This window comes from Protopterus annectens, chromosome 11.part0 (assembly GCF_019279795.1).
Source record: "Protopterus annectens isolate FY-2018-M chromosome 11.part0, PAN1.0, whole genome shotgun sequence".
NCBI classification, from domain to species: Eukaryota; Metazoa; Chordata; order Ceratodontiformes; family Protopteridae; genus Protopterus; species Protopterus annectens.
This window is the reverse complement of record NC_056745.1, coordinates 1,110,852,713-1,110,877,571: the sequence shown is the minus strand read 5'-3', so window position 1 is coordinate 1,110,877,571 and position 24,859 is coordinate 1,110,852,713. Positions and strand designations below refer to the sequence as shown.

General features: G+C 35.4%; 1 protein-coding gene across 1 annotated transcript in view; it reads right to left on the bottom strand.

Annotated features, from left to right (window-relative positions):
- The window catches only part of LOC122815716 (sodium- and chloride-dependent GABA transporter 2-like), a 925,986-nt gene that overhangs the window by 194,733 nt on the left and 706,394 nt on the right, over nucleotides 1-24,859 (bottom strand). Inside the window, exon 8 of the mRNA XM_044088464.1 lies at nucleotides 12,958-13,061. Within this exon, the coding sequence (XP_043944399.1) occupies nucleotides 12,958-13,061 (104 nt within the window). The remainder of the gene's footprint in view (nucleotides 1-12,957; nucleotides 13,062-24,859) is intronic.

Sequence of the window (24,859 nt, the reverse complement as noted above, 5' to 3'; positions counted from 1 at the left end):
GTGTTGTGTTGTGTGCTGCCTTAATTAACATATACTGCAACAACTTACTGCTTTGTGCCACTTTGTGCTTGTTGAAATGACACTCTTCCTTACTGCTATAAATAAGAACATCTATGACACTGAATTACTAATTTGTGCTTTTATTTTAATAAAACTACTGGTACCTTTATTATATGGTTTCCTGTGTTTATTTTTAATGTAATTTAATGTTATTTTACAATAACTGTAGCGGTAAGGTGGGGGCAACAACCATCCTTACATGCTTCATTACAGTAGCAACATCAGGGCGATATGATTTGTTTTGTGTTTTATTGAGTTTACATTTCAGTGTTTTTATTTCTAATGTAAAGGTATAAATGAAACAGAATTTATGGGCATATTGTTTCTGATAGAAGGCTAGATACGGTAAATTGAAGGCATGTTGGTTATACATGGAGGATGGCAACAGGCAGGCCTTCCTATTATACATTTTACGGGGTACTGTCCCTCATGATAACCATTCTGAATTTCATGCATTGTCTGTACTGTGCACATCTAATGATACTCTTTATCTACCAGTTTTAACACATATGCATATCTTACTTACAGCATTGTAAGACAAATATTTATAAAATACAGCACCCACACTTTGTGTGGCCAATGACACATGGTATCTTCTTTTTCCATAACTAGTCATGTTACATTCCTTAGTATTGTGTAATTCTTTGCACATAAAACTGTCTTTCGGCTTTTCCTGGTTAAGGTTTGCCACAGCGGAACTCCGGTCCGCTAATGATTGGCAGTGAATTTTTACAGTGTCGAGCTGCCAGCCCAGTACCCAACCTTCAAAGAAGGCAGACCCACACATGCACCTACCTGCATGTCTTTAAATTCACTCAACCATGAGGAGGACATGCAGACTCTGCACAGAAGGTGCTCCAGCAGAAAATCGAACCGGAGAACCTCTTGCTGTGAGGCGACAACGCTAAACACTGCACCACCGTGGCCTATTATGTAATTCTTTGCACATATGATTGAATATTTTAATGTTCTGTAAATGGCTGTTGCCATTTTTCTTGTATGTTATTAACGTGTATTTTCTGTTAAGGAGATTGAATCTGCTACAGTTATTGCATTGTAAAAATATATAATAAAAAAAACTAACTAACTAACTAACTAACTAACTAACTAACTAACTAACTAACTAACTAAATATTAAAAACTTTCTGTATATATTGTGCCAGTGGACTTGGTCATGTTTCAAAATGATCCTTTGACCAGTGCCCTTACCTGGATAATAAATAAATAAATAAATAAACCTTACAGAACACCAAAGTCAAAGAGAAAGGCTATGATGGCGAAAGTAAAAAAATGCTTAAGAGGAATAATAAAGTGAATAGAACTGCCTCACAGTGTTACAGTTCCAGAACCTGATGGGACCATTACATTATTTAATTATTCTAACAAGTTAAATAGCATTTTGAACCTTCACAGCTACTCAATGCCTAGGGTTGATGAACTAATAGAAAGGCTGGGGAAGGTAAGATTTTTGACCACATTACATAGCCTTTTAGCTTCAAATAACTGCGCATTTACTAAAAATGAACAACCTTAAACCACAAAACCATTCCGCTTAATGAAGCCATTCACCTGACCATCATGGAGACAAAATATTCACACATTTTGGAACTGCAGAAAACTGCATAAAGAAACTGAAGATATCTAGGTAAACACTTTATGCTATGGGCAAAGAAGTAAAATCCATGTATAGTTCATTTTCTGAGGGCCAGGGAATTACGTATGAGTAAGTAATAAATAAGCTGAATTAACATTTTATGTCAAAAAGTTATATTGTCTATGAAAGACCACACTTTTATACAAATACTAGAAAGAATAAAAAATGTTTTACTAGTTACTTTTTTCCCTTTTATTGTCCTTCTAAACATTAATATCATAAAGTTGGGATTGTGATTTACAGTTCACCCTCAAGTTTTGACAAAGTCAACAAAAATCCAATCTTTTTCAGACATTTTTTTCTTGCAAAGTCATATTTTACAAATGTGACTGGTGCTTTATCATCTCTCCTGATCTGAAATGCCATGGAGAGGATTATCATGGACTTCATTAACAAGGACATTGGCAACCTCCGGACATTCAATCCCACACAGTTTGGTTTTGTCAAGGGAAGGTCATACCTGTTAAATTTGGTCAAATTTTTGAGACAGTCACCAAGGCCATGGACAAGGGGAAGATAATGCACACTGCTTACTTTGATGTGGTCAAAGCTTTCAATACTATTCCCCACTCAGGTATAATAGATAAACTCTCTCAACTAGGCATCAATCCATATGTTGCCAGATGGGTAGCAAACTGGCTTACCTCAAGCAGTAGACCCGTAACAAGTATGTGTACCCCAAGGATCAGTCTTGGGGTTTCTGATGTTCGGGATATACTTTTCTGAGGTGCAGGCCAAAACCAGTTGGCTTTGGCTGACCAAGTTTGTAGATGACTGCAAGCTGGGTGCTGTCATCAATTCCCCTAGTGATGTGGACATTCTCCAGGAGGGTCTCACCCAAACAAATGACTGGTGCCAGAAACATGGCCTCAAACTGAATGCCAAAAAATGCATCATCATCCCCTTTTGGGAGAGTGACTTCCCTACAAATTATGACATTGATAATAAGGTCCTAAGCACACAATCAGTAGTGAGGGACTTGAGTTCCCAGGTTGATATCAACATTATATCTCAAACTAAGCAATTCTTTTAAATTTGGGAACCTCCCATATGAAAAGGTAACATTTTTAGGAAATAAGTGGCCTACTTCATCATTAAAACAGACAATAGGCCATAAATTGTCCACCACACTTTTCAAAACTTTAGAGAAAGGTGAAAATTTAGTTACAAAGAAGATTTTTTGGTCGTCATCATCACCATTGAGATATAATGTTGATTCTAGGGTAAAAAATATTGGTATGTTCAAGTGTGGAAAGTGCAAAGTATGTTCGAAAGTGAAGAATATATCAGGGGATGTAATAAATGGTGTGAAATATGTGGCTACAGATAGATTTGACTGTCTATCTTGTGGGGTAGTATATATTGTGGGTTGTAGCTGTATACCCCCTAGATGGTATATTGGTCAAACCAGAAGTAAAGTAAAAATGCGTATTCTTGAGCATTTAGGTGATGTTAGGAATTGTAGGTTGGATAACCCTATTTCTGAACACTTTCATACAGTTCATGGGGGAGTTACTGAATCTCTCTTTTTTTGTGTATTGGCTAAACCTGATTATATAAATGGTGGTAATTATGCTCAAAAGCTATTAAATTTGGAAAGCAGATTTATACTGGATTTTGGCACACTTGCCCTAGGGGCTTGAATTTAGAAATGAATCTCAGTTTATAAATATGTGGAAATGTAATGTATCATGGTTCTTTAAAAAAACTTTTTAAAAAAAGTTAAAAAAAAGTTAATTGATTAATTATTTAATTGATGTTTCTATAAAAAGTACTGCTGTATGTTGTGAATTTATTCCTGTGAAGGCTTATATAGCCAAGGTACCAGAAGACAATAAATTGCAGCAGTTTTCAGCTCCAGAGCGTGGTTATTTTTTTGTCATTGTTCTTATGGTTTTTGAATATCTCATCCAGGGACAAGGTGGTTATAACATCCCTGTATTCTTCCCTTATAAGACCCATTATTAAGTACAATGCCCCTTTCGGCATGTACCTCACAAGGCACATGCAGCAGCTGGGGAGACCACAGAGGTTCCTCACCAGTGGAAGCCAGGGCCTCAAACATCTACCATACATGGACAGGCTAAAGGCCCTGTCCCTCTACTAAGTCTCCTACAGACTCGTCAGAGGTGATCTCTGTATGGCATACAAAGCAATCTCAGACCCCACCCTTATGGGACTGCTGCATATCTGCAAGTTAAGCTCCACTTGAGTAACCCACATATGCAACCTCAGCCTGGTCTGTGACATCAATAGGACTTGTTGGTAGAACAGATTTGTGTCCCAGAGACACCCTATTTTGTGGAATAGACTCCCTCTCCACGTCAAGCAGAGTACTTCATTAACCCTTTTTAAGTTCAACCTGGATAACTGGATGGGGAACAGAAAATACACCCCTGGGTTTCCACCTGTGTCCCTGCTGGACAGTGGCATAGGGTGCTGACTTGCTGGAACATGGGATAAATTCTTGGCTAGGCTTATAAGGTCCTCAGGACCAATAGCCTAGTAACTTCCTATGATCCTATGGTCTTATTTATTCACTAATTTCAGTGTTGCTGGTCTTCTTTGTGTTCATTTCCATCTCCCAAAACCAGACCGTGGTTGAAATCCAAGGTAGTCCTGATTCTTCTAATCACCCCCTGTGCTTCTTTCTGTCTCTCATACATTTTCCTTTGGAACATTGGAAAGAGTTTCACTGCTAAAATATCTCTGTGAACTTTACTGTCAGAAGAATGAGAAGCAGATCCCATTCTACATGCTTGTTCACTTTTTTGTTGGATACATTTTTTTAATTTCTTCTTTAGCCTATTCAGCATCAAAGGATGTCTTCAGTCTTTCAGGAAAAATATTCTGAAGACAGCTGGATACAGCAGCTTGACTATCACATCTGCCTCTTGACATTCCCTGATGGCTGGGATAAATTTTACTTCTCTTCTGCCTGGTATACAATGAATAATCATTCTCTACAAAACCTCTGATGTCTCCAGTTTTTAATACTTTTCCCTTGTACCACAGTTTGGTCAGATTCAACTATTTCTGTTGGCATGATTGCATCTTTACTAATATAGGTCTTAGTTGCTTTCTCGTGACCAGGTTTGGAGCATACACTCGATGTGCCCTTTCAATTAAATCCTGCTTATTGTGCTTTCATAAAATAAATACAGCCTGTTTCTTCAAGTTTCTCTGGTACAGCAGAAAATCTTGAGTTTTCTCTGTATGTCCTGTCTTCTAACTCTATTATATTTTGAATCATATCTTCTTGACAAGCTTCATACTCAGCCATCTTTTTCTTTATTTCAGCGTCTGATTTTTTACAGTTTTATTAGTTCTTCTGAATGTTTAGTTAAAGATTTTAGTTTTTCCAGGATTTTGTTATGTGAATTAATATATTACTTCAATGTTTCATTTATTTTAATCACCTCTAAATATATTTGATTTAGTTTTTTCTCTAAATTACTTGAAGGCATCTCTTGATCCAAAGCTGAAGCTTGAACTGTTTTCTGCTCAACAGTTGCAGAATCCTTCCCAGGCTATGATTTCTCTTCACCTTTTCTGGCTGATTTTCTTATAAGTTTTCCAAATGTCTTCTTTGCTGGCATCCAGGCAGTGCACTTATAGCCCATAACTGAATTTTACCCCAAAAACAGTTATAATGGCACTCCTTTTTCTCAGTTTCTGTCTTCAAACTGGGAGAGCTGAAGTCAAGCTGTTGGTCAGTGTGCAGCCATCTTAGTCATCAAAGTCAGAGCACTATTGTCTAAGTATGATGGTTTGGTACTGTACCAGGACAGGGTAGCTGTACCATCTTTACCACATGCCAAAGTGTTAAAGCAAACACATAAAGAACATCAAGGCCTCACTAAGCGCTGTAAAAGAGGAAAGATGTCTATATGTTAGTGATTGAGAGTGTGGTAATTAAATTAATCCTATGTTTAGCCTAGGAAATCAAAAATAATGAAGTCATTGTTTGTTAGATACATTAGACCCAAACTTGAGTATGGAATAACAATATGGAAACCCTATAATAAAACAAGCATGAGTAAACTGGAAAGAGTACAGCGGAAATACAGCAAGGACATCCATGGATGTGTAAATTTAAGTTATTATGAAAGACTAAAATATCAGAACCTGTACAGTATATCTTACAGATATCTAAGAGGGAATCTTATTTAGGTATATATGGCATTTAAAGACAACTACCTCTGGGAATGTTTGGGGTTATCAAAATGTACTAGAGAATCATCAGACAACCTATGTAGAAGACTATAGGAATGAGAAGTGTACTGATTGGTTCTCTGACAGAGTAGCTGATGCATAGAGCAGACTACCAAAATACATTAAAGCAAATACTAGTTTAGATATTTTTTATAACAGCCTGGACACTTATTATGGGAACAAGTGTTTTTGTATATTGGCAAACTAGAAGGGCATTAATGCCTGTTCTTGAAATATTTGTATGTATGTATGTATGTATGTATGTTTTAGCTGTGAATATAAGGTGGTTGTAGAATTTCTGGATCTGGCTTTTTAAGGATAATAGCTTTGCAATACTCCTACAGGATCTGGGTTGCTTATTATCTTTGGGTTGGAGATAAACTACATGACAAAACAGGCATCTGGATAACTAAAAGCTTTTATATTTTCACCTGGTTTATAAAGGTGGCCAATAATGTACCAGTCACCGTGAGTGGTATAATATGGCTATAATACTAAACATTATTGATTCTTTTAATTTCATCAAAATTAATAATTTGTTTTGTTTGAAACCTTTGGTGCCCATAATTGAAGTGCAGGCTCTGTGATTTGCTAAAGAAGTGGCTGTTATATAACTGTTTAATTTAGTGTATGTCCCTTGTTTCAGGGTATTTTATAGTAACAATATAAAAGCACTATGAAGAACATTTAAAAAAGACTGAGAAGTACATAATGTAGTCATACGAATCTGGTTATAAGCATGGCTGAAACAAGTTATATGAAAGAAGTTCTAAACATTATTACTACATGAATGATTTTATTGTTAGCAATGACAGAATTTTTTTTTCTCATACATTTGGCATTTTCTATTAGTTTGCTGTTTTTTTCTGTAGAGCTGATTCATTTTTGCATAATTTTTATGTTCATTGTCGGCAACCATAAGTCCTACTAAAACTTAATGGCCCATTCATTCCAGTTTAGGATAAGCACCAATCATGGGAAGCAAGCATCCAGGAAGCCATCATGATTTTCTGTTTAATAGCCCAGGTTTTCAAGCCTTGATGGCTAAAATATATATATATGACATGTCCATACTCCTGCACATGATCTGTGAATAGTTACTGCATTTTACAGCTTGGCAGAGCTCCCGCTTCACAATGGGGTTCACTGCAGCAGCAGACTGGACCAATTACATCACCTCTGGATGGGCAAATTGGCATAAGCTACTTGCTTCCACCCTCCCTGTATACCTTCTCAAGTACTAAGGCCACTAAACTCATCTCTGTCATAGTTGTGGCTTCATCCTGCAACATCAGAGAGCAGACTGTCATTTTATTTCCTTCTGTCTGACTATACTTCATATATTATTTGTGGACAGTTAATCATCCTGATTGTTTTATCTTATGTGTCTGAATGCTATTTAGCTTGTTGTACTGTCTTCACTAGTTCTGTGGCATTGAGAGCTATGAGACCTTTGCACAGAGCAATTCCATGACTGTCTTTTTCTTATTTTGAAAGCCCATGTCTTCATCTTTGAATATTTATCTGCCTGGTTTCATTCTGGTCTAGATATCTTTTCTAATACATATGCATGAACTGTGGATTCATCTTCCTCTAGACTTGACACTTCATCATTATGGCGGCTGACAACTGACTGTTGACAGGTCAAGCCTTATTCATAAAGGTAATTTAAATTGTGACTGTCTCATGATGGTACGATGTTTTGATTTTTATTCTCTGCCTATTTTACTGATGGATATAAGTATATATTATGGCTAATGGGAATTTGGAAACATTTAATCTCAGTTTATGTTATTCTAGCTTCATCTTTTGTTTGTTAGTTAGCAGCAATTATTTGGCAGTTGATATTATTAGTACAGGTAAATGCCCACTTTTTTACATCATTGTATGTGACTTAGCTATTATATTTTATTGGACATATTTTGAGACCTTCATTTTGATTTTGACAACTTTCTGATTTCATGAACATTGAGTATTTCATAATTAATTCTATTTGCATTTGATATTTTATACCTGCCTTTTCCTACTAATTCAGTGTTACTTTATTATTTCATTTTATTGGTGTTTATTTTAAAGGCAGAGTTTTATAAGTTGTCATCTGTGGTATATATTTTTTTCTAGTTTCTCCCTTATGTCCATATCTTGGGCCATAAGCTATACTTCAGTAGTTTTACTACTTCACTTTACTTATGACCTACTACAAAGTACAGCTATTTAATTATAAATTAATTATTGTTAATAAATAATTAATAATAAACACATTACTAATTAATTGTTATTTAATTTAATAATTTATTTAATCAGTATTGCTATTTAATTATGATTTTCTGACTTTGTTTTCATCCATTTTTACTTTCTTTCTTCACTGTAGTTTAAATGTAACATGCTTAGTTATAAGCTCTTTAATAAAGCCACAGTTAAAGATAAAGCTGATGTTACACATATGATAGTAAAGCACATGTGGATGTTTGTATGAGTGTTATCTGTAGATCATGTCATCTGATAGGCACAGTAAATGAACGGCACATGGGCTACATCTCCGGCACTGTGTACTTATTAATGGATTTTATTAGCATTACTGCGGTGGTGGTGCTGCGGTAGCATTGTCGCCTCACAGTTAGACATTGCCTGTTCGATTCTCAGTTAGAGTGTCTTCTGTGTGGCGACATGCATGTACGGGCATTCCTTTGTTGAAGGTTGTATGTTAGGCCCGGCAAGCCAGCATGTAAAACTCTACTGTCAATCATTAGCGGACCGGAGTTCCGCTGTGGCAACCCCTAACCGGGAAAAGCAGAAAGACACAAACAATTAGCATTGCATGTTAGAGCAAATACACAGCAAATGACAGTGAGACAGGCTTAGCAATCATGCATAACAAAAACAGAGCTCAAAATGATCTTAGGGCATAAATACCTGACTTCAATGACAACAAAACAGTTTTCAGATAACACCATGTAAGTGGAATAATTATAAATAATAATCAACTTATCAGTGGTTAATTATAAGTAATCAACTTGTCAGTGGTTAGATATTACAACAAACTACTGTACAGTAAACTTACATGACTGAAAGGAAAAGTCACTGCATTAAGTGATTTTTGAATTGACCAAGGTGATGGCTGTCTGCAGAAACTTTTCCACTAAAAGTGACAAGTTAGTTACTTTTTTTAATTAAATATTGAAGTGAGTGAGTAAGCAGACTGCATTTCTCTGAAATGAACACAATATTAAATCAAAATGAATTATTTCAGTATTACATATAATGTTGTGCAGTACTGTAGTTGTTCAAATAAACAAACATAAAGACAAAAGGCAGCAATCATTTTCTACATTTCAAAAAAGCCAAGGGAACACGCCACCAGCAAAAAGTCCTGCACAAATGCGATACAAGCACTGTAAAAATCCAGTAATCAGTAGAAATGGAGCAACGATAACTTTGTAGTGTAACGTTAGAACTTTTATTTTAAACAAGCACTTATCCTTCCTTCCTCAGACAAAAACAAAGCACTAAGTTAACACAACCTCCCTATTAAATAGGGTAACAATTATTCCATTAACAATTTCCCAATTAAAATTAATCACATGCAAATTTCCTCAGAATTGCTTAAAAAAAATGTTTAAAAACCGGCTTGTTTTAATGCACAATCGTTAGTAACATTTAAAAACATGGATCTTGCCCTATCTCCACTAAATACCTACAACCCTATCATGGACTTATCAACAATAAATGTGTCTAGATTAAACAATGTTTGTTAAAAACTCATTAAAGTTAAAAAAACTGTGTATGTTAATTTTATATGCTCGGGTCAACTACTAATATGTTAAACAAATGGGGCTGATAATGACAAATTTGTCTAACTTATCCCTGGTCACTATTACACGTCCCTAAGGTTGAACAGACCTTGTCATCAAAGAATGCCCGTAAGACAATACATGTATTAAATGGGACAAAACTGGTGTTATTAGCTAAATGTGTCCAGTGCATATGCCTATATAAAAATGAAAATAAAAATAAAAGTAAAAATCATAATGATGAGAGTTTGAACTACGCAAAAGTCTCTAATGTGCACCGGAATATTTTTTATATATATCTGTGAATAATATTTATATATAGAACTATCAAATCAAAATAAAATTAGTTAATTAATTATTATTAACTGTCACTAAAAATCTAATACATAAAAACAAATAATAATGATTGTAATCATAATAATAATAATAATAATAATAATAATAATAATAATAAATAGTAGTTCAATAACCAATGCCCTACATGTTATAATGTTCCCCCCTAAAGACTAGCATATAAATACAAAATAGATATAAAACTAAGTAACGTTCAATTACTTTATTGTACCCAAACATAAATACCTCTGTAAGAATGTTATGTATACTGTGCACCACCTAAAATTTAAGGAATGATGAGCTATCTCCTTAAGGCTAAAAGTTTTAATATGCAGGTCAGATAGCAGTTCTTCTTTTTCTAATAAGATCTGCCATGGGCCTAAATTAGCATCCACCTTGATTTGCTTCAAGACAGCAAAATTAAAAACATGGTCTTTATATTCCATAATGTTAGAGATGCAACTAAAGTTCCCAACCAATTTGTATTTTTCTTTATTTATTACCAAATGACTCCCTTCCTGTATGAATTTGCATTGATTGCAAAACCCACACCTAGTCATCCCTTTTAGCCTTTTGAAGGGAGTAATGTTGTTCCTTTCCAACAAGGCCTTTAGGTTAAACCCTTTTCTAAAAGTAATATTGGGTGTAGTGCCTAACAACTGATGTAGGTTTGTATCTTCCATTATATTTGCCCAATTCTTCTGTAAGATTTTTCTTATAGAATGGTGATCTATCGTCCATCATAGCCATCTCTTGGTTGACTACTACAGGCAAATCTTGTCTGCTTAAGATGGGTCTAAAATATCCCGATTCTCTTTTAAACACCACCTCAGATTTAATCTCCAAGATCAGTGAATCCGGGTATCCCCTATTTAAAAACATGTTGCTCAGGTTACTACACTCATCCTGAAAGTCCTCATCTTTAGTGATCATCACCATCTGCCCTTTCACTACTGCTCTTTTTTGATGGTGAGGCCATTGGAGTAGGTGGGTTTTCTATGAATCTTACTGGTAAATCTAAAAGCCTCGGTATCTTTATTTAACTTTATGTCTAAGAAACTAATCTCAGTGTCGTTCGCCTCATATGTAAAATCTAGAAAGTCAGTCAATGTTTTGATGTCCTCTATGAATGTAATTACCATTTCCGGGGGTCCTTTCCATAAAAGGAACATGTCGTCCTGGTACCTAGTGTACGTTGTTAAACAGTAATGTGTTTTCCCATTGTGCCATCACACAATTAGCAAAAGCCCCCCCACAGGGTGATCCCATGGCTACACTGGAGGATTGCCTATAGATCACGTTGTTAAAAGTGAAAAAATTATATTTTAACACTAATTCCAATAAGGTTTCAATTGTGTAAATAGTGTTTTGTTCTACTCTTCTTGACTCAAGAAACTCCCTGACCCAATCTAGTCCCAGTTGTTGTGGGATGACCGTGTATAGGTCTTTAACATCCACGGTCATAAATATTAAGTTAGGGTCAAAGGGTATCTTGTTAATGTTCTCAAGAAAACCCCATGAGTCCCTGCATATCTGGGTTTCTTTTTCAATATATGGTTTTAAGAAACTATCTACATATTTGGCACAAGCAACCAAAATGGATCTTCTAGATGGATTTATGAATTTTTGGAGAACTCTCATCATTATGATTTTTACTTTTATTTTTATTTTCATTTTTATATAGGCATACGCACTGGACACATTTAGCTAATAACACCAGTTTTGTCCCATTTAATACATGTATTGTCTTACGGGCATTCTTTGATGACAAGGTCTGTTCAACCGTAATAGTGACCAGGGATAAGTTAGATAAATTATGTTTGTAGCGACATTATCAGCCCCATTTGTTGATCATATTAGTAGTTGACCCGAGCATATAAAATTAATATACACAGTTTTTTAACTTTAATGAGTTTTTAACATACATTGTTTAATCTAGACACATTTATTGTTGATAAGTCCATAATAGGGTTGTAGGTATTTAGTGGAGATAGGGCAAGATCCATGTTTTTAAATGTTACTAACGATTGTGCATTAAAACAAGCGGTTTTAAACATTTTTAATTTGCATGTGATTCATTTTAATTGGGAAATTGTTAATGGAATAATTGTTACCCTATTTAATAGGGAGGTTGTGTTAACTTAGTGCTTTGTTTTTGTCTGAGGTGCTTTTTAAATAAAAGTTCTAACGTTACACTACAAAATTTCTACTGATTACTGTTTTTACAGTGCTTTGTATCGCATTTTGTGCAGACTTTTTGAGATTTTCTACATTTCAGAAAACGTTTTAATTTACACTACTAATGGCCATGTGCAAGGTGTGTCAGATTCAGAGACATTACCACTAACTGTAAGTGAGGAGCAGCAGAGCTGGACACTAATTAAAACAATGTAACTTTTTATCACTACTTTTTTCTTTTTATAAATATGAATGGACTGTTTTTTCACATACGTGACAAAATTAATTGATTTCAATAGTATTTGATTTCTATTGCTTTGTTCCACTTTTTAAGGATTTCGGTGTTTCTTCTTTAAATATTTATGTTAATTTGATCACATGCCTATTCTGTATGTTGTGCAAAGAGATGACATGATAAAGTTTTTAGATCAACCGATGAAGGTGATTTTTTCAGTGAAAATGGTTTTGTGGTTTTTGGAATTTACCAATAAAAGTGTCTGGAGACATCACTGTGCTGTGGGCTGGCTTCATTTCGAGTTTTGGAGTCGTTTATTCAACTTATACACCACACATCACTGTACCAGTTGTGTTGCATCTTAAATGTTACTATACCTGTAACAGTTGTGTTATAACCCACACATCACTGTACGTTTACCAGCTGTTGTCTTATACCCCACATATCATTGTGCATGTAACAGTTGTGTTGTACTCCATGTGTTGCTGTACCTGTAACAGTCATTGTTGTATTTGTTGTAGCTTCCAAGAGCAGTCAGACAGCCTAGGCAGATTGCATAGGAGAAAAATATCTGGGTCCCGGCATCCATCCATACCTGCGAATGACAGACACAAAAAGAAAACATTAATATAAAACTAATGAAGTGGTAAGTAGAAACATAAGTAGTTATATGAAGGATCTGTATGTAGATCATGGCAAGAACCTGGTCTCTGCAAAACAAAGTCTGCAAATACTGTGCTTCAACAAAGTATTAGTTTAAGGGTATGCATACATATGCAACTAGCATATCATACATTTTTATTTTTTATATTTTTTCCCCTAACAGATTTGTTTGTTTTTCAATTGAATTGTGCATGTTATAGGTCACATTAAAGGTGAGAAAAGTTTTGAAACGATTTATTGTGGTCTCATTTTTTTATATCACAAAAACTTTCATTTTAACAGGGGTGTGTAGACTTTTTATATCCACTGTATTTGTTTGGATCACATAGCTTTCCAAGAATCTTCTATTTACTGCTCAAACCAGTGAGACATCTGCTTAGTCCACATCTGAGAAGTATGTAGATCACTAATGGTAACATCATGCAAATCTATCAGCTGACTTTGTTAATTTAATTACATTACAATTGTTTTGTTTTCTTGCTTGATATTTTTCATGAATTTAATACCTACAACAAGGAAAAAAAAAGATCACAACTGCAGGAAAAGATAGACATTTCTAGAAAATTCCCATTGGATAAAGATCTGTCATTGTTAATCTGCATAGCAAGATGCCATAACAGAAACAGTTCCCTACAATAAAAACAATAAATGCAAATATACTAAGAAACAACCAATGACATCAAAACTGGTGAGTAAGCAGTATTTTAAGGCAGCTTTTTCCTATGATCTTATAGTCTGGCATATGATAATTAACGAGGCATATGCAACTAAAATGTGAAAACAGAAAATGCAATAAAATAATGTTTTGCTTCTTCCATCTCTTAAATATGACTTAAATGCAATTGTTTTATGACATTATCGCTAGTGTAAGTGGAACAATGTCCATGTGTGTTATTCTTTACTAACTATGGCATTTTCATGTGCCCCCCAGTAACATGCATGTTACTTCATGACATAAGAATGCACTTATTTATTTACTACACTTGTGTCAACTGTGCAGAATTCTCTGAGCCGAAGTCTTTCTCCATAGGTGCCCTATAGAGCAATACAGAAGTAATTTAAACAAGAAATGCAGATGTATCATTAATGGTACAGGTCTATATTACCAGATCAAAAACCCGTTTCAGCAAACACCACAAGACCGATATGTATAGCGAAAACTACGGTAATGTTGAATGTTCAAAACCGCGAAACACAAAATGTCGAAGTGTCATGGTTAGCCTGCCTGCATTATAGCTACGATAGTTACGGACCTTAGGGTTAGGGTGTGGGTTAAGGTACGTGCATAGATAGTAATGCATGTAAGGTTTAGTGTAGGGTTAGAAGTAGGGTTTGGTTAGTGTATGTATGTGTTTTATTTATTATGTTTGGGTAGGTAGTATGTAGCATGTGGTGGTGTTGGCCGACTATGACGGTTCGAGATTTGAAAATTCGCAGTTTAGGGGTTTCGGCGTATTTGCGGTTCATGCTATATGTGTCGGTCTTGTAGTGTTTGCTGAAACGGGTTTTCGATCTGGTAATATAGATCCAATGGTACAGTACAAAGTACTGTAAAAATCATAGAAATCAGAGGGATTAAAAGACAACTGACTCTTGCAACCATTTACACATTATAGATAGCCACTCCTAGGTCATATCCCCTTTTACAAGGAGGGCTAGGCCTACCCATCCAATCATTTAGGTCCCATTTCAAAGATGGTAGGATATCACACTGCTTAATCTGTTGGGACAGTCTGTTCCATAGGTGAAGTAGGCATTAGGTGGTGAACCTATGTCATCTTTGTATTTAATTTATCTGTTGATAAAGAGTTAGGACCCTGGTTCAGGAATCTGTGAAACTATTAGACTTTGGGAGATACAAGAGATCAAAGCCTACTGGGTCCCTGATGGCATGGAATAAAGGCTTGGCTCTCTCCTTATGAGTCTATCAGACACAAGAGACAGTGCTTCCAGACTCTCTTGGTAGCGTAGGTCTTAGTACATTTGAATTCTGTTAATTCTTTGATATTTGATACAGGGTTCTTAGATATTTTGATTGTGAAAGTCACAAGTTTATGGTCAGAATTAACCAGGGAAGCAGACACCAGGGGAATAGTACATGGAATGGCTACATTTTTAAGAATTAGATTGAACATGTTATGCCCTCTATAGAGTTTGGTAACTATCTGGTCTAGGGAACTCTTGTTTATTAAATCTAAGAACTTTTGAAAATAATCTAGAATGGAGGTATTGCTGTTCCAATTTATTGAGTGGTGGTTAAAGTCTCCTATGATGACAAAGTGCTTTTTAATATTAATAGGGATTTTACTGAGTACATTTAGGAACTTTACCTGATTTTCGGGGATGAGAGGCATGTCATGCAACAGGCTATAAGCTGAAAGTTGGTCCTACTTAATGTGATTTAGAGTTCTATGAGTTTAGTTTGTGAATCTTTGAAAATATGTCTGGATTTGATATGGTCCTTACCAAATATGGAGATGTCAGCACAATTACTACTGGGCCTGAAGGCATGGTAGGGGCAAATCCCAGTTATGGAGAAAATGTTGTCTTTACAAAAATACATTTAAAACAAATCTCTGTAATTAGACAAATATGGATGTGTTCTAAATAAAGGAGAACCTCAAGGTTGGGCAATTTTTTACTGAGACTCCTGGCATTGGTCAGAATCACCTTAATATAATCCAATTTGGGGTCTAATATATTAGTTATACTTTAATGTCTGTTAGCTGCACTGTACCTAAAAACAGCACTATGAGAACAGGAAACACTGTAGCCAGTATGTGGAAACCTTGGAAAGCAAGGTACATACCATATCTGTGAAACAAGCTGAACTGTCAAATTTCTTGTCTCATGTTGACACATACTGGATCCCCCTAGAATGACACCAAATATTTAACCAATCATTGAAGCCAAATATCTATTCTTTGTACCAAGGCATCATTTGTGGAAAGGGAAGGATTCCATTCAGGCAAGTGTCTCGTCTGTATTTGGAACGTGAATGGAGAGTTCTAAGATGTCTTCTGCATGTCCCTTATGGTTCTGCATCCTAAGAAATTAACTCACAGATGGGCCACCTCTGTAAGTCCTGGCTTAACCTACTTGACTCCTTTGGAAAAGTTGTTGAAGCAATGAATAATGGCAAAGAGTATGCATCACATATCTGGACCTCACTAAGGTGTTTGACACCAGCCCTCACTCAGTTATTATAGATGAACTTTTCCAGCTAAATGTCAATCCACACATAATTCACTGGATAGCAAATTAGTTCACAAATAGAACTCAGGAAGTTAGGCTGGGTGGCTATATCTCCTCCAAAAGACCTGTCACTGGTGGTGTATCGAAGGGGGTCATTCACTCCCTGGGCCACTCCAATTTGGCATTTTCTTCTTGGAGATCAAAGCTCATGTTACAGGTTTTTGGCTGACCAAGTCTGAAGATGAATGTTATCTAGGTGAAATTATAAACTGTCTTCTGGACACCAAGCCCCTCCAAGAGGGCCTGTCCCAAACAAACAGCTGGCCCAAAAAACATGGACTAAAACTAAATGCCAAGAAGTGTATAACTGTATCTCTCAGCAAGGAGGACTCCTTTTGTAACCATCACATTGACAACCCTCCCTCTAAAATTTGATTTCAAAGTTGGGGATCTGAAAACCTGTGTTGACAATGAACTGTCCTTTGATCACCACATATCCACGGTTGTAAGGAAGTGCTTCTTCATTACACAGATTATGTTAAGGGTATTGCATCCATTTCCAGGTATGTAATTGTTTCACTGTACTGTGCACTCATTAGACTGATCATTGAGTATAATTCCCCTTTCCATATGTACCTGTCCATTATATTAAGTAGGTTGACATGTTGAAAGATTAATTGCTGCAAAATTTAATTTGACATATTCAACATCCTTTTTCCCCTGCACCTTTTGCAATACTGTGGTAAGTGTCCATTTACCTGCCTGCTTTTCAGCAGTACGAATGTACCATTTCAGTACTGCACAGTGCTTAAATTCATGTTTTTGCAGGGGGGCAAGTCCCCTGCACCCCCCTTGTGGTGGGCTGCACTCCCCCACACCCCTGCAAATTTTATATTCCAACTCTGAGACTGCACTACAGTGAGGAAAAGGGTAAATTTCCCAATTTGCACTGTACCGCAATCACTGTCCATAACATTGATCACATATAAGCAAATGCACAGTGGCATTCGCTGTAAAGGACACTCGCAGAATTGAAGGTCAGCAATATGAATCAACCAACTGATGTTCGGCATTCTCATTATCGCTGAACCTTTCATTTTGATAGTAAACTATATATATATATATATATATATATATATATATATATATATATATATATATATATATATACTCCTTTTGTCTTCTAAATATTGAAAAGTATTCTGCCTGCATCAAGCAATATAACATTTGAATCTTAGCAGCAAGCTAGGCATTTATAATATAATTACTACATTGATTTATATGTCATTTTTAATCTTTTATTTGTTTTAATGGTGAAAAATATTTACCTCTTTACCTCTTATTACTATTCATGTCTTAAAATTATAGCTTCTTTAGCAGATTTTTTCCATATGTTGGGCGAAAGGGATGGTAGAGTGGCAAAACCCGCTATTTATTCACACTGAAAAATATATATACTTGGTGTGTGGTTACTTCAGTAATCATCACCACTACCACCACCATCATTATCATCATCATCATCATCATCATCATTCATTTATTTTTTTATTTTACATTTGGTAACTAGGAAAGTCCATCTGGACTGGCAGTCCGTTTTCAGCGGAGGCCTGGGAGAAAAGCTCCACATTTCAGTACAGTATTGGTGCAAACATAACAGAGAAAAAATAAATAATAGTTACAATTTTTAAACATAATGAACAATGAACATGCATGAAAAATATTTACATAATGAACAATGAATAAGCATGAAACTATTTATTTATGACAAGATGTATAGATGTGTAGAGTTCTTATATTACATAAAATTGTGAGGCCAGTTAACAATATTTTAATATTGCAAATGGATGCTGTATAACAATCAATTTTGGATAATACTGCTGTAGGAGATTGGAGATCTAGCTATGGGATTTGGTCTCTATGTCACTTGTTCCCCTGGTGTTGAGCAGGGGCACAACCATTTATTCGTAAGGTGGCCTTTTAGGGCAGTTTTAATCTCAGATATGGAGGTTTTGCTTGTTAGGCTGTTGGGTAAGGAGTTCCATACTCTGGCTATATAGGAGGAGTACAGAGATTCACCAGGTGAGCTAGAGGCCATTGAGACTTCTAATAGTTGTTTGTTGTTGGAGCGTTGAACTCTTTTAACTGTATGTGACTTGAGTAGGTTATCTAGGGCTGGAGTTTTTTCTGGATTGATTAGAAGATTATGGGATAGGGTTAGTTGGTTATACAGTAGAAGATGGGGCAACTCAAGCCACTGCAATTGTTTTATGGCTATGCAATGATGTGACATACATGGTGCATTGGTGGCAAACCTAGCAATTTTGTTGTAACATGTTTCTAATTTGATGATGTCTGTTTTTCTCAGGTTGGTGAGAACAGGGAAGGCATATGTGAGTGTGGAGAGTAAGTGTGTCCTAGCTATTGTCTCTCTGGTTATTTTTGTCAGAAAGGATTTGTTCCTATATAGGGCTCCAAGTTTATTGTGGACTTTTTTATGGTCTGGGCAATGTGGATATCAAATGTCAAGTTGCAGACTATCCCTAGAAGTTTAGTGTGATTGACAGTTGATATAATGATATTATTTTTGGATACTATGCTAAAGGGAGAAGAAGAAGGTTTATATTTAGAAGGTTTAAATAGTAGTCATTTTGTTTTTTGGGGGTTTAGTATTAGGTAGTGTTCTGATAATCAGGATTCAACTGATAGGAAGGATTATTGTGTGAGTGTGTGTAATTCTTGGATGGTAGAGGCATTACATATTAGCGTGGCATCATCTGCATATTATTATCATCATCATCATCAACCCCCTTTTCCCCATTTTCTACATGGGATTAGGGTGCTGTGTTAACTGTCGCAATCACTACTGATTCAATGCCACAGTCCTGCCTTCTTTGACACTCATACCTGACTGTCACAGTTTTTCCCTCACACAATCCAGCCACCTCTTTTCTGAATGCCCTTGTTTCCTCTTGCCTTCTTCCTGCCTGTCCCTAATCCTCTTCATCAGGTTGTCTTCTGCTTCTCTGCACATGTGCCAGAACCACATTAATCTGTTCTCTTTGATCTTTTCTGCAATTGGGAGCTACTCTAGTTTCTGCTCTTATGTCCTCATTTCTTCTTCTGTCCCACCGTGTGCATCCTACCACCCACCATTCCATTACCTCTAACTTCTTAATCTGCTCATTCTTTACTCCCAGGTTTCTATACCGTACAGTAGTAATGGTTCTACCACTGTTTTGTATGCCTTACTTTTCAGCTTCTTTGGCATTGTTCTGTCATAGACTACACCTTACACTCTATGCCAGTTGGCTACAGCCCCTCAGATTCTAGCTTTCACATCTTCATTCAGACTTCCCTTCTCCTCAACCACCCCTGCCAGACACTTGAAGATATTAACTTGTTCCACTATCTTCCCTTTTATCTCAATTCTCAGCTTCTTTTGATTTCCTCAATTTGCTGCCATTACTACAGTCTTATTTGTACTTAGCTTCATCCCAATGTGCCTTCAGTTTTCCATTCCATAACCTTAGTCTTTACTGAAGTTCTTGCTTGCCTGTAATACCACATCATCTGTATTCAGAAACTTTGTTGATCTCCTCTAATGTAGTCCATCACCAGTATAAACAGCACTGGATTCAGAGCTGAACCCAGGTGCACCCCACTCCCACTGGGAACATCTCTGTGAGAGTGAATACTGTTCATACTTGAGTCATTGGGTCCTTTGTACATAGCCTGCACTAATTCTACCAATGTTTCTAGGACTTGGAACCACCGTAGTACTGCCCAAATCAGCTTTCTTGGGACTTTGTTCTGTTACAGAAGGAAATTAGATGGCAATTACTGCTAAGATCAAATACCCCTCCAGGGCTCAATGAATATATAAGCATTAAACCCATTTTAATAGATAAAGCCTCAAAGGTTTAAAAGTTATATTAATATACAAGTATATATATATGCACAATTTAGCATATAATATTAAGAACAGGTATATACAATATACATTGTTTTAATTAAAACAAATATGGCTTTACGGGTTTAAAAAGTTGTTTCAACTTGATTCTGATATACAATAGTTGATTCCACCACACACAGCCTTGCATCAATGTTCATGGTCAAATAATACACAAATCAACTTTATACCATAAGTGACACAGAATTTTTGTAAATTATGCACTTTTGCCAATGTCACAGCAACATTTAGTTATTTTTAACAGTGTTATTTTTTAGGTAATATTTACCCTGTTTCAAACAATGATAACATGAACAGTATTTTGATGTTTTTAATTAATGTATATACTAACAATTTTTATACTCAATGACAAAATACCTTTCTCAAATTACAACACAAACAGAAAAGAAAATCAATTAAACATTATGAAAAAGTTAATACACTTATTATAGGCAGTATTAAGAATGATGGATTTTTTAACAAATAGTTCTGTAATTTACTGTATGAATCAAATATTACACTATTTTATAATACATATGAAAGTCAAAGTAGGATTTTATTGTATGTTTATTTTCAAAACAAGTTCCTATATATAATTTTTGTAAATCTAGTTAGTTAGTCAATTATCTAAGCATTTATACATTATATATAGAAACAAGGAGAGTGTGTAACTAACTTAATTTGTGCATGAATTTATTTTGTGTGGAAAAGAAAGGGAAAAAATTTAACAGCAGAATGTATAGTACTTTAAAAAGTATGTACTTTTAAAAACATTTGTTTACATACATTTCCTGTTCATTGTGGCATGACCATACAAGGAAGAAATTCATTTATGGTGTATTTGGTCAACAATTGTTCCAATTACAGGTTCAATCAATTAATCAATTTCATTAATTATGTTGTAAATTGCTTTAAAACAACAATATAAAAACAAGAGGCACTGTGTATTCATTATTCTGATGAAGTCTGCCTGCAGCAGACGATAGCGCTGAATCTATTGAATTTTACTTTTGTCATTAAAGAAGATTGTGGTCTGATCATACGGAGTTTTATTTTATGGTTTATTGGACTTTTTACATTTTACAAGTGCTGCTTTATACTTTCCGTGTGAGACGTGACAAAATTTTCATTGCGGAGACTACACAGTTCCTGGTATTACAATTTTAATCATTTGGGTGCCTAAAAATGGAACAATCTCTTAACGATTCCACTATGGTAGGTCTGGACATTCCGTTCAATCAAAGTGGAAATTTTCTTGATACTCAAAGGGAAGTTTCCCGTTTGAGAGAAGAGATCTCAACACTGCGTGGAGATCTCACTAAACTTATAGAACTATTTTCGCAAGAGGAACCGGCAACCGTGAGAAGGAAGAACACATGCACCATTGGTCATCATTTAGCGCAGCCGTCGACGTCATCTCCACGCTCTGAGGTTCGGAGTTATGGTGGTAAGAAGACCTTGGCAGGATTAGAAGCGCGAAACCACGGGCAATCTTTTGAAGGGGAGCTCAACGGTTCACATACCCATGTCAACATCGTGGAAGACAATCAGGTTGAAGGAAATAAAGCCGGTGGTGGCGACAAGTCTAAACAACCACAAAAAGGTACTGTTTCTGTTAGTACGCATATTTCCTCTAACGTGGCATTAAATACTGTCAAAACGCGCCGGATGCCTAACGGCGGACACAGTAAAGACAATTATAAGAACATTTTAGATAAAGTATTTTCCTTTGACGGAACAACCAATACTAATTCCCACAACGGTGATTTCAATGAATGTCCAGACAACAGATTAAACGAACGGGAAATGACTTTAAGGGACAAATTGTTTTATTTTGAAAAAGTTCTATACAAATATAAGTGTTTACAAATTGACAACAACTATTTGCACAAATGTTTGACATATAAAATAGTCCCACAGGGACTTAGATTTTACAAATATCCCTTTGGTATTCATTACACTGAGAATGTGATAAACGACTTGCAAACTTTTTTCGATGGTTGTGGGTTTACATTGATGTCAAAATTGATTAAATACAATGAAGTACAGCTCAAAAAATTAGTTGATGAAGTGAATGAATGTCAGAGTGGTATTGTTAGGGACCTGTTGTTTGAAGATTATGAAAGTTTATATATGAAAATTTTAAAGAGAGTTGAAGTAAAGATAGAGAAAGTGTATTTTAGAAAACAGGGTAAATTGATTAGAGATAGAGAACAATATAAAAAAGGTACAAGTTACCCACTTCCATTTCAGAAATACAAGAAAAATCAGGAAAACAATAGACATAAAGTTACAAATGGTTATTATAAAGATTTAGGAAGAAACAGGAAGGTAGAATTTCAGGAAAGGTTTGAAACAAGAAATAGTCATCTGGATGAATTGGATACATTTCACGAGGACACCAAGGCTTTTTTAGGACCACGAAGGTCGGAAAGGCTAGCAAACAAGCAACGAAACCCCTCGGATCCTGGACCACAGGGTTATACAGAGGGGGGAGAATTTGTATGGGGAACCAGAGGGAGGAGAGGGAGATAGAAGAAATACATATTGAAGAAAATGGTATAACACAGATATATAAAGGATTTAAAATACACAATTATACGAATCTGAAAGTGGAAAAACAACACTTTGATTTATTTTCAAAGGGGTTCAAATTCGTTAAAACAACATATGGAGACTTGCCAATATATTATTGGAGTTAAAAATATTTTTACGAAAATTAAATTTGAAATTAACTTGTAAACAGAGACAAATTGGGAATATACCATCAAATGAACTTTCAGATTGTGTCCAAGGTCCCAGCAGAAGTAGTATCTACAATCCTCCATTACATCCATTGATAGGGACCTTTGAGGCCATAGTAACCAATGACATTTATGATACTTTTGAAAAATCAAAAAGGTTGCATAAAAATTTGAATTTAAATGAAAAAGAAATTACACTAATGGAAAATTTAAGAAAGGATACAAATTTGAGGTTTATGCAACCTGATAAAGGTGGTGGAATGGTCATTTTTAGCCAAGAAGCTTATATTAACATCTTAACAGAATTATTGATGGACCAAAAGACCTACACCACAGTATTGTACAACGAGATTCAAATTGCTTATGGCAGAATTGACAGTTGGTTAGAAGAATATCTTATAGATACTAGAATTGGAAAGGAAACATATAATTTCTTAAAACAGACATATCCTTATATACCACACATCTTTGCAATACCTAAGATACATAAAAACATTTTTAAACCTCCCTTTCGTCCCATAGTGTCAGCGAAAAGATCAAAAACTCAACCATTGGCAGTCTATATTGACCACCAATTGAAAGAAATTGTGAAAAATCAAACACATTTGGTGCAGGACTCATGGGATTTTTTAGGTAAAATTACTAACAATCTATGGTCAGAAACAATAAAATTAGTGACAATAGATGTTAAAGATTTGTTTACCTGTATCCCTAGAAATGAAGGGTTTGAATATTTTGAGAATAGTGTGTATAAACATTACAACACAACAGTTGATGATAAAAAATTACTAATAGAATTGACAGAAATAGTCCTCGACAATAATTTTATTATCTTTCAAGGGGAATACTACAGACAGATCACTGGAGTGGCTATGGGGGCAGCATGTGCCCCCATATACGCCAACATGGTTCTTCTTGGATGGGAGGAAGAATGTATTTTTCAAAGCCCATATATGAAAAATATAAAAATATATCTCAGATTTCTTGATGATATTTTTTTATTATGGGAAGAAGACACTCCAGACGACCTAAAAGACTTTATGTCTTATATAAATCAAACCACTACCTTCTTGTCCTTTACCTATGAGATTAAACAACAAAATATAAATTACCTGGACATTACCTTAAGTAAGACAACCAGTGGTTTCAAGTCCAACATTTTTCGTAAGGAAACGTGGTGTAACAGTTATTTGCAATTCAACAGCCAACACCCCTTACATCAAAAGAAAAGCATAGTTAAGGGTCAGGCTGTAAGGATTGCAAGAATGACTTCACAAAAACAGGACCTAGAGAAAGAATTTTCTTTTTTATTGGAAAAATTTATAGAAAGGGGGTATCCAATACAATTTGTAGGTGACATTTTGACAGAAGTATATCAGGGTTGGGGTACAAAATTTAAACCATTATTAGGTGAAAAATTTACCCCTAAGGACAAGAAGCTTGATGAAAATATTGATTACAAAAGTGCTTGTATGGTTGAATATAACGGCTTCTCAGATTACTTTACTGAGATTATAAAAAATAATTGGAGTATCTTTAAAACTAACAAAGACATCTATGAAGTGGTTGGAAAAAAACCAAACTTTACATATAAAACAGCAAAAAATTTTAAAAGAATCTTCGAAGCCGGGATAAAAAACATTGACCAAAAGAAAGGCACTACAAAATGTGGTAGATGTAGGCAGTGTGCATACATCAATTTATCAGTGGAAATTATACTAAAGAATGGATTAAAAAGTAAGATAGCATTCTGCAAAGGTAACTGCAGAAGCAGGATGTTGGTGTATTTGGCTACTTGTTCCAAATGTTTCTCCTTTTACGTGGGTAAGACTGAGAGGACTC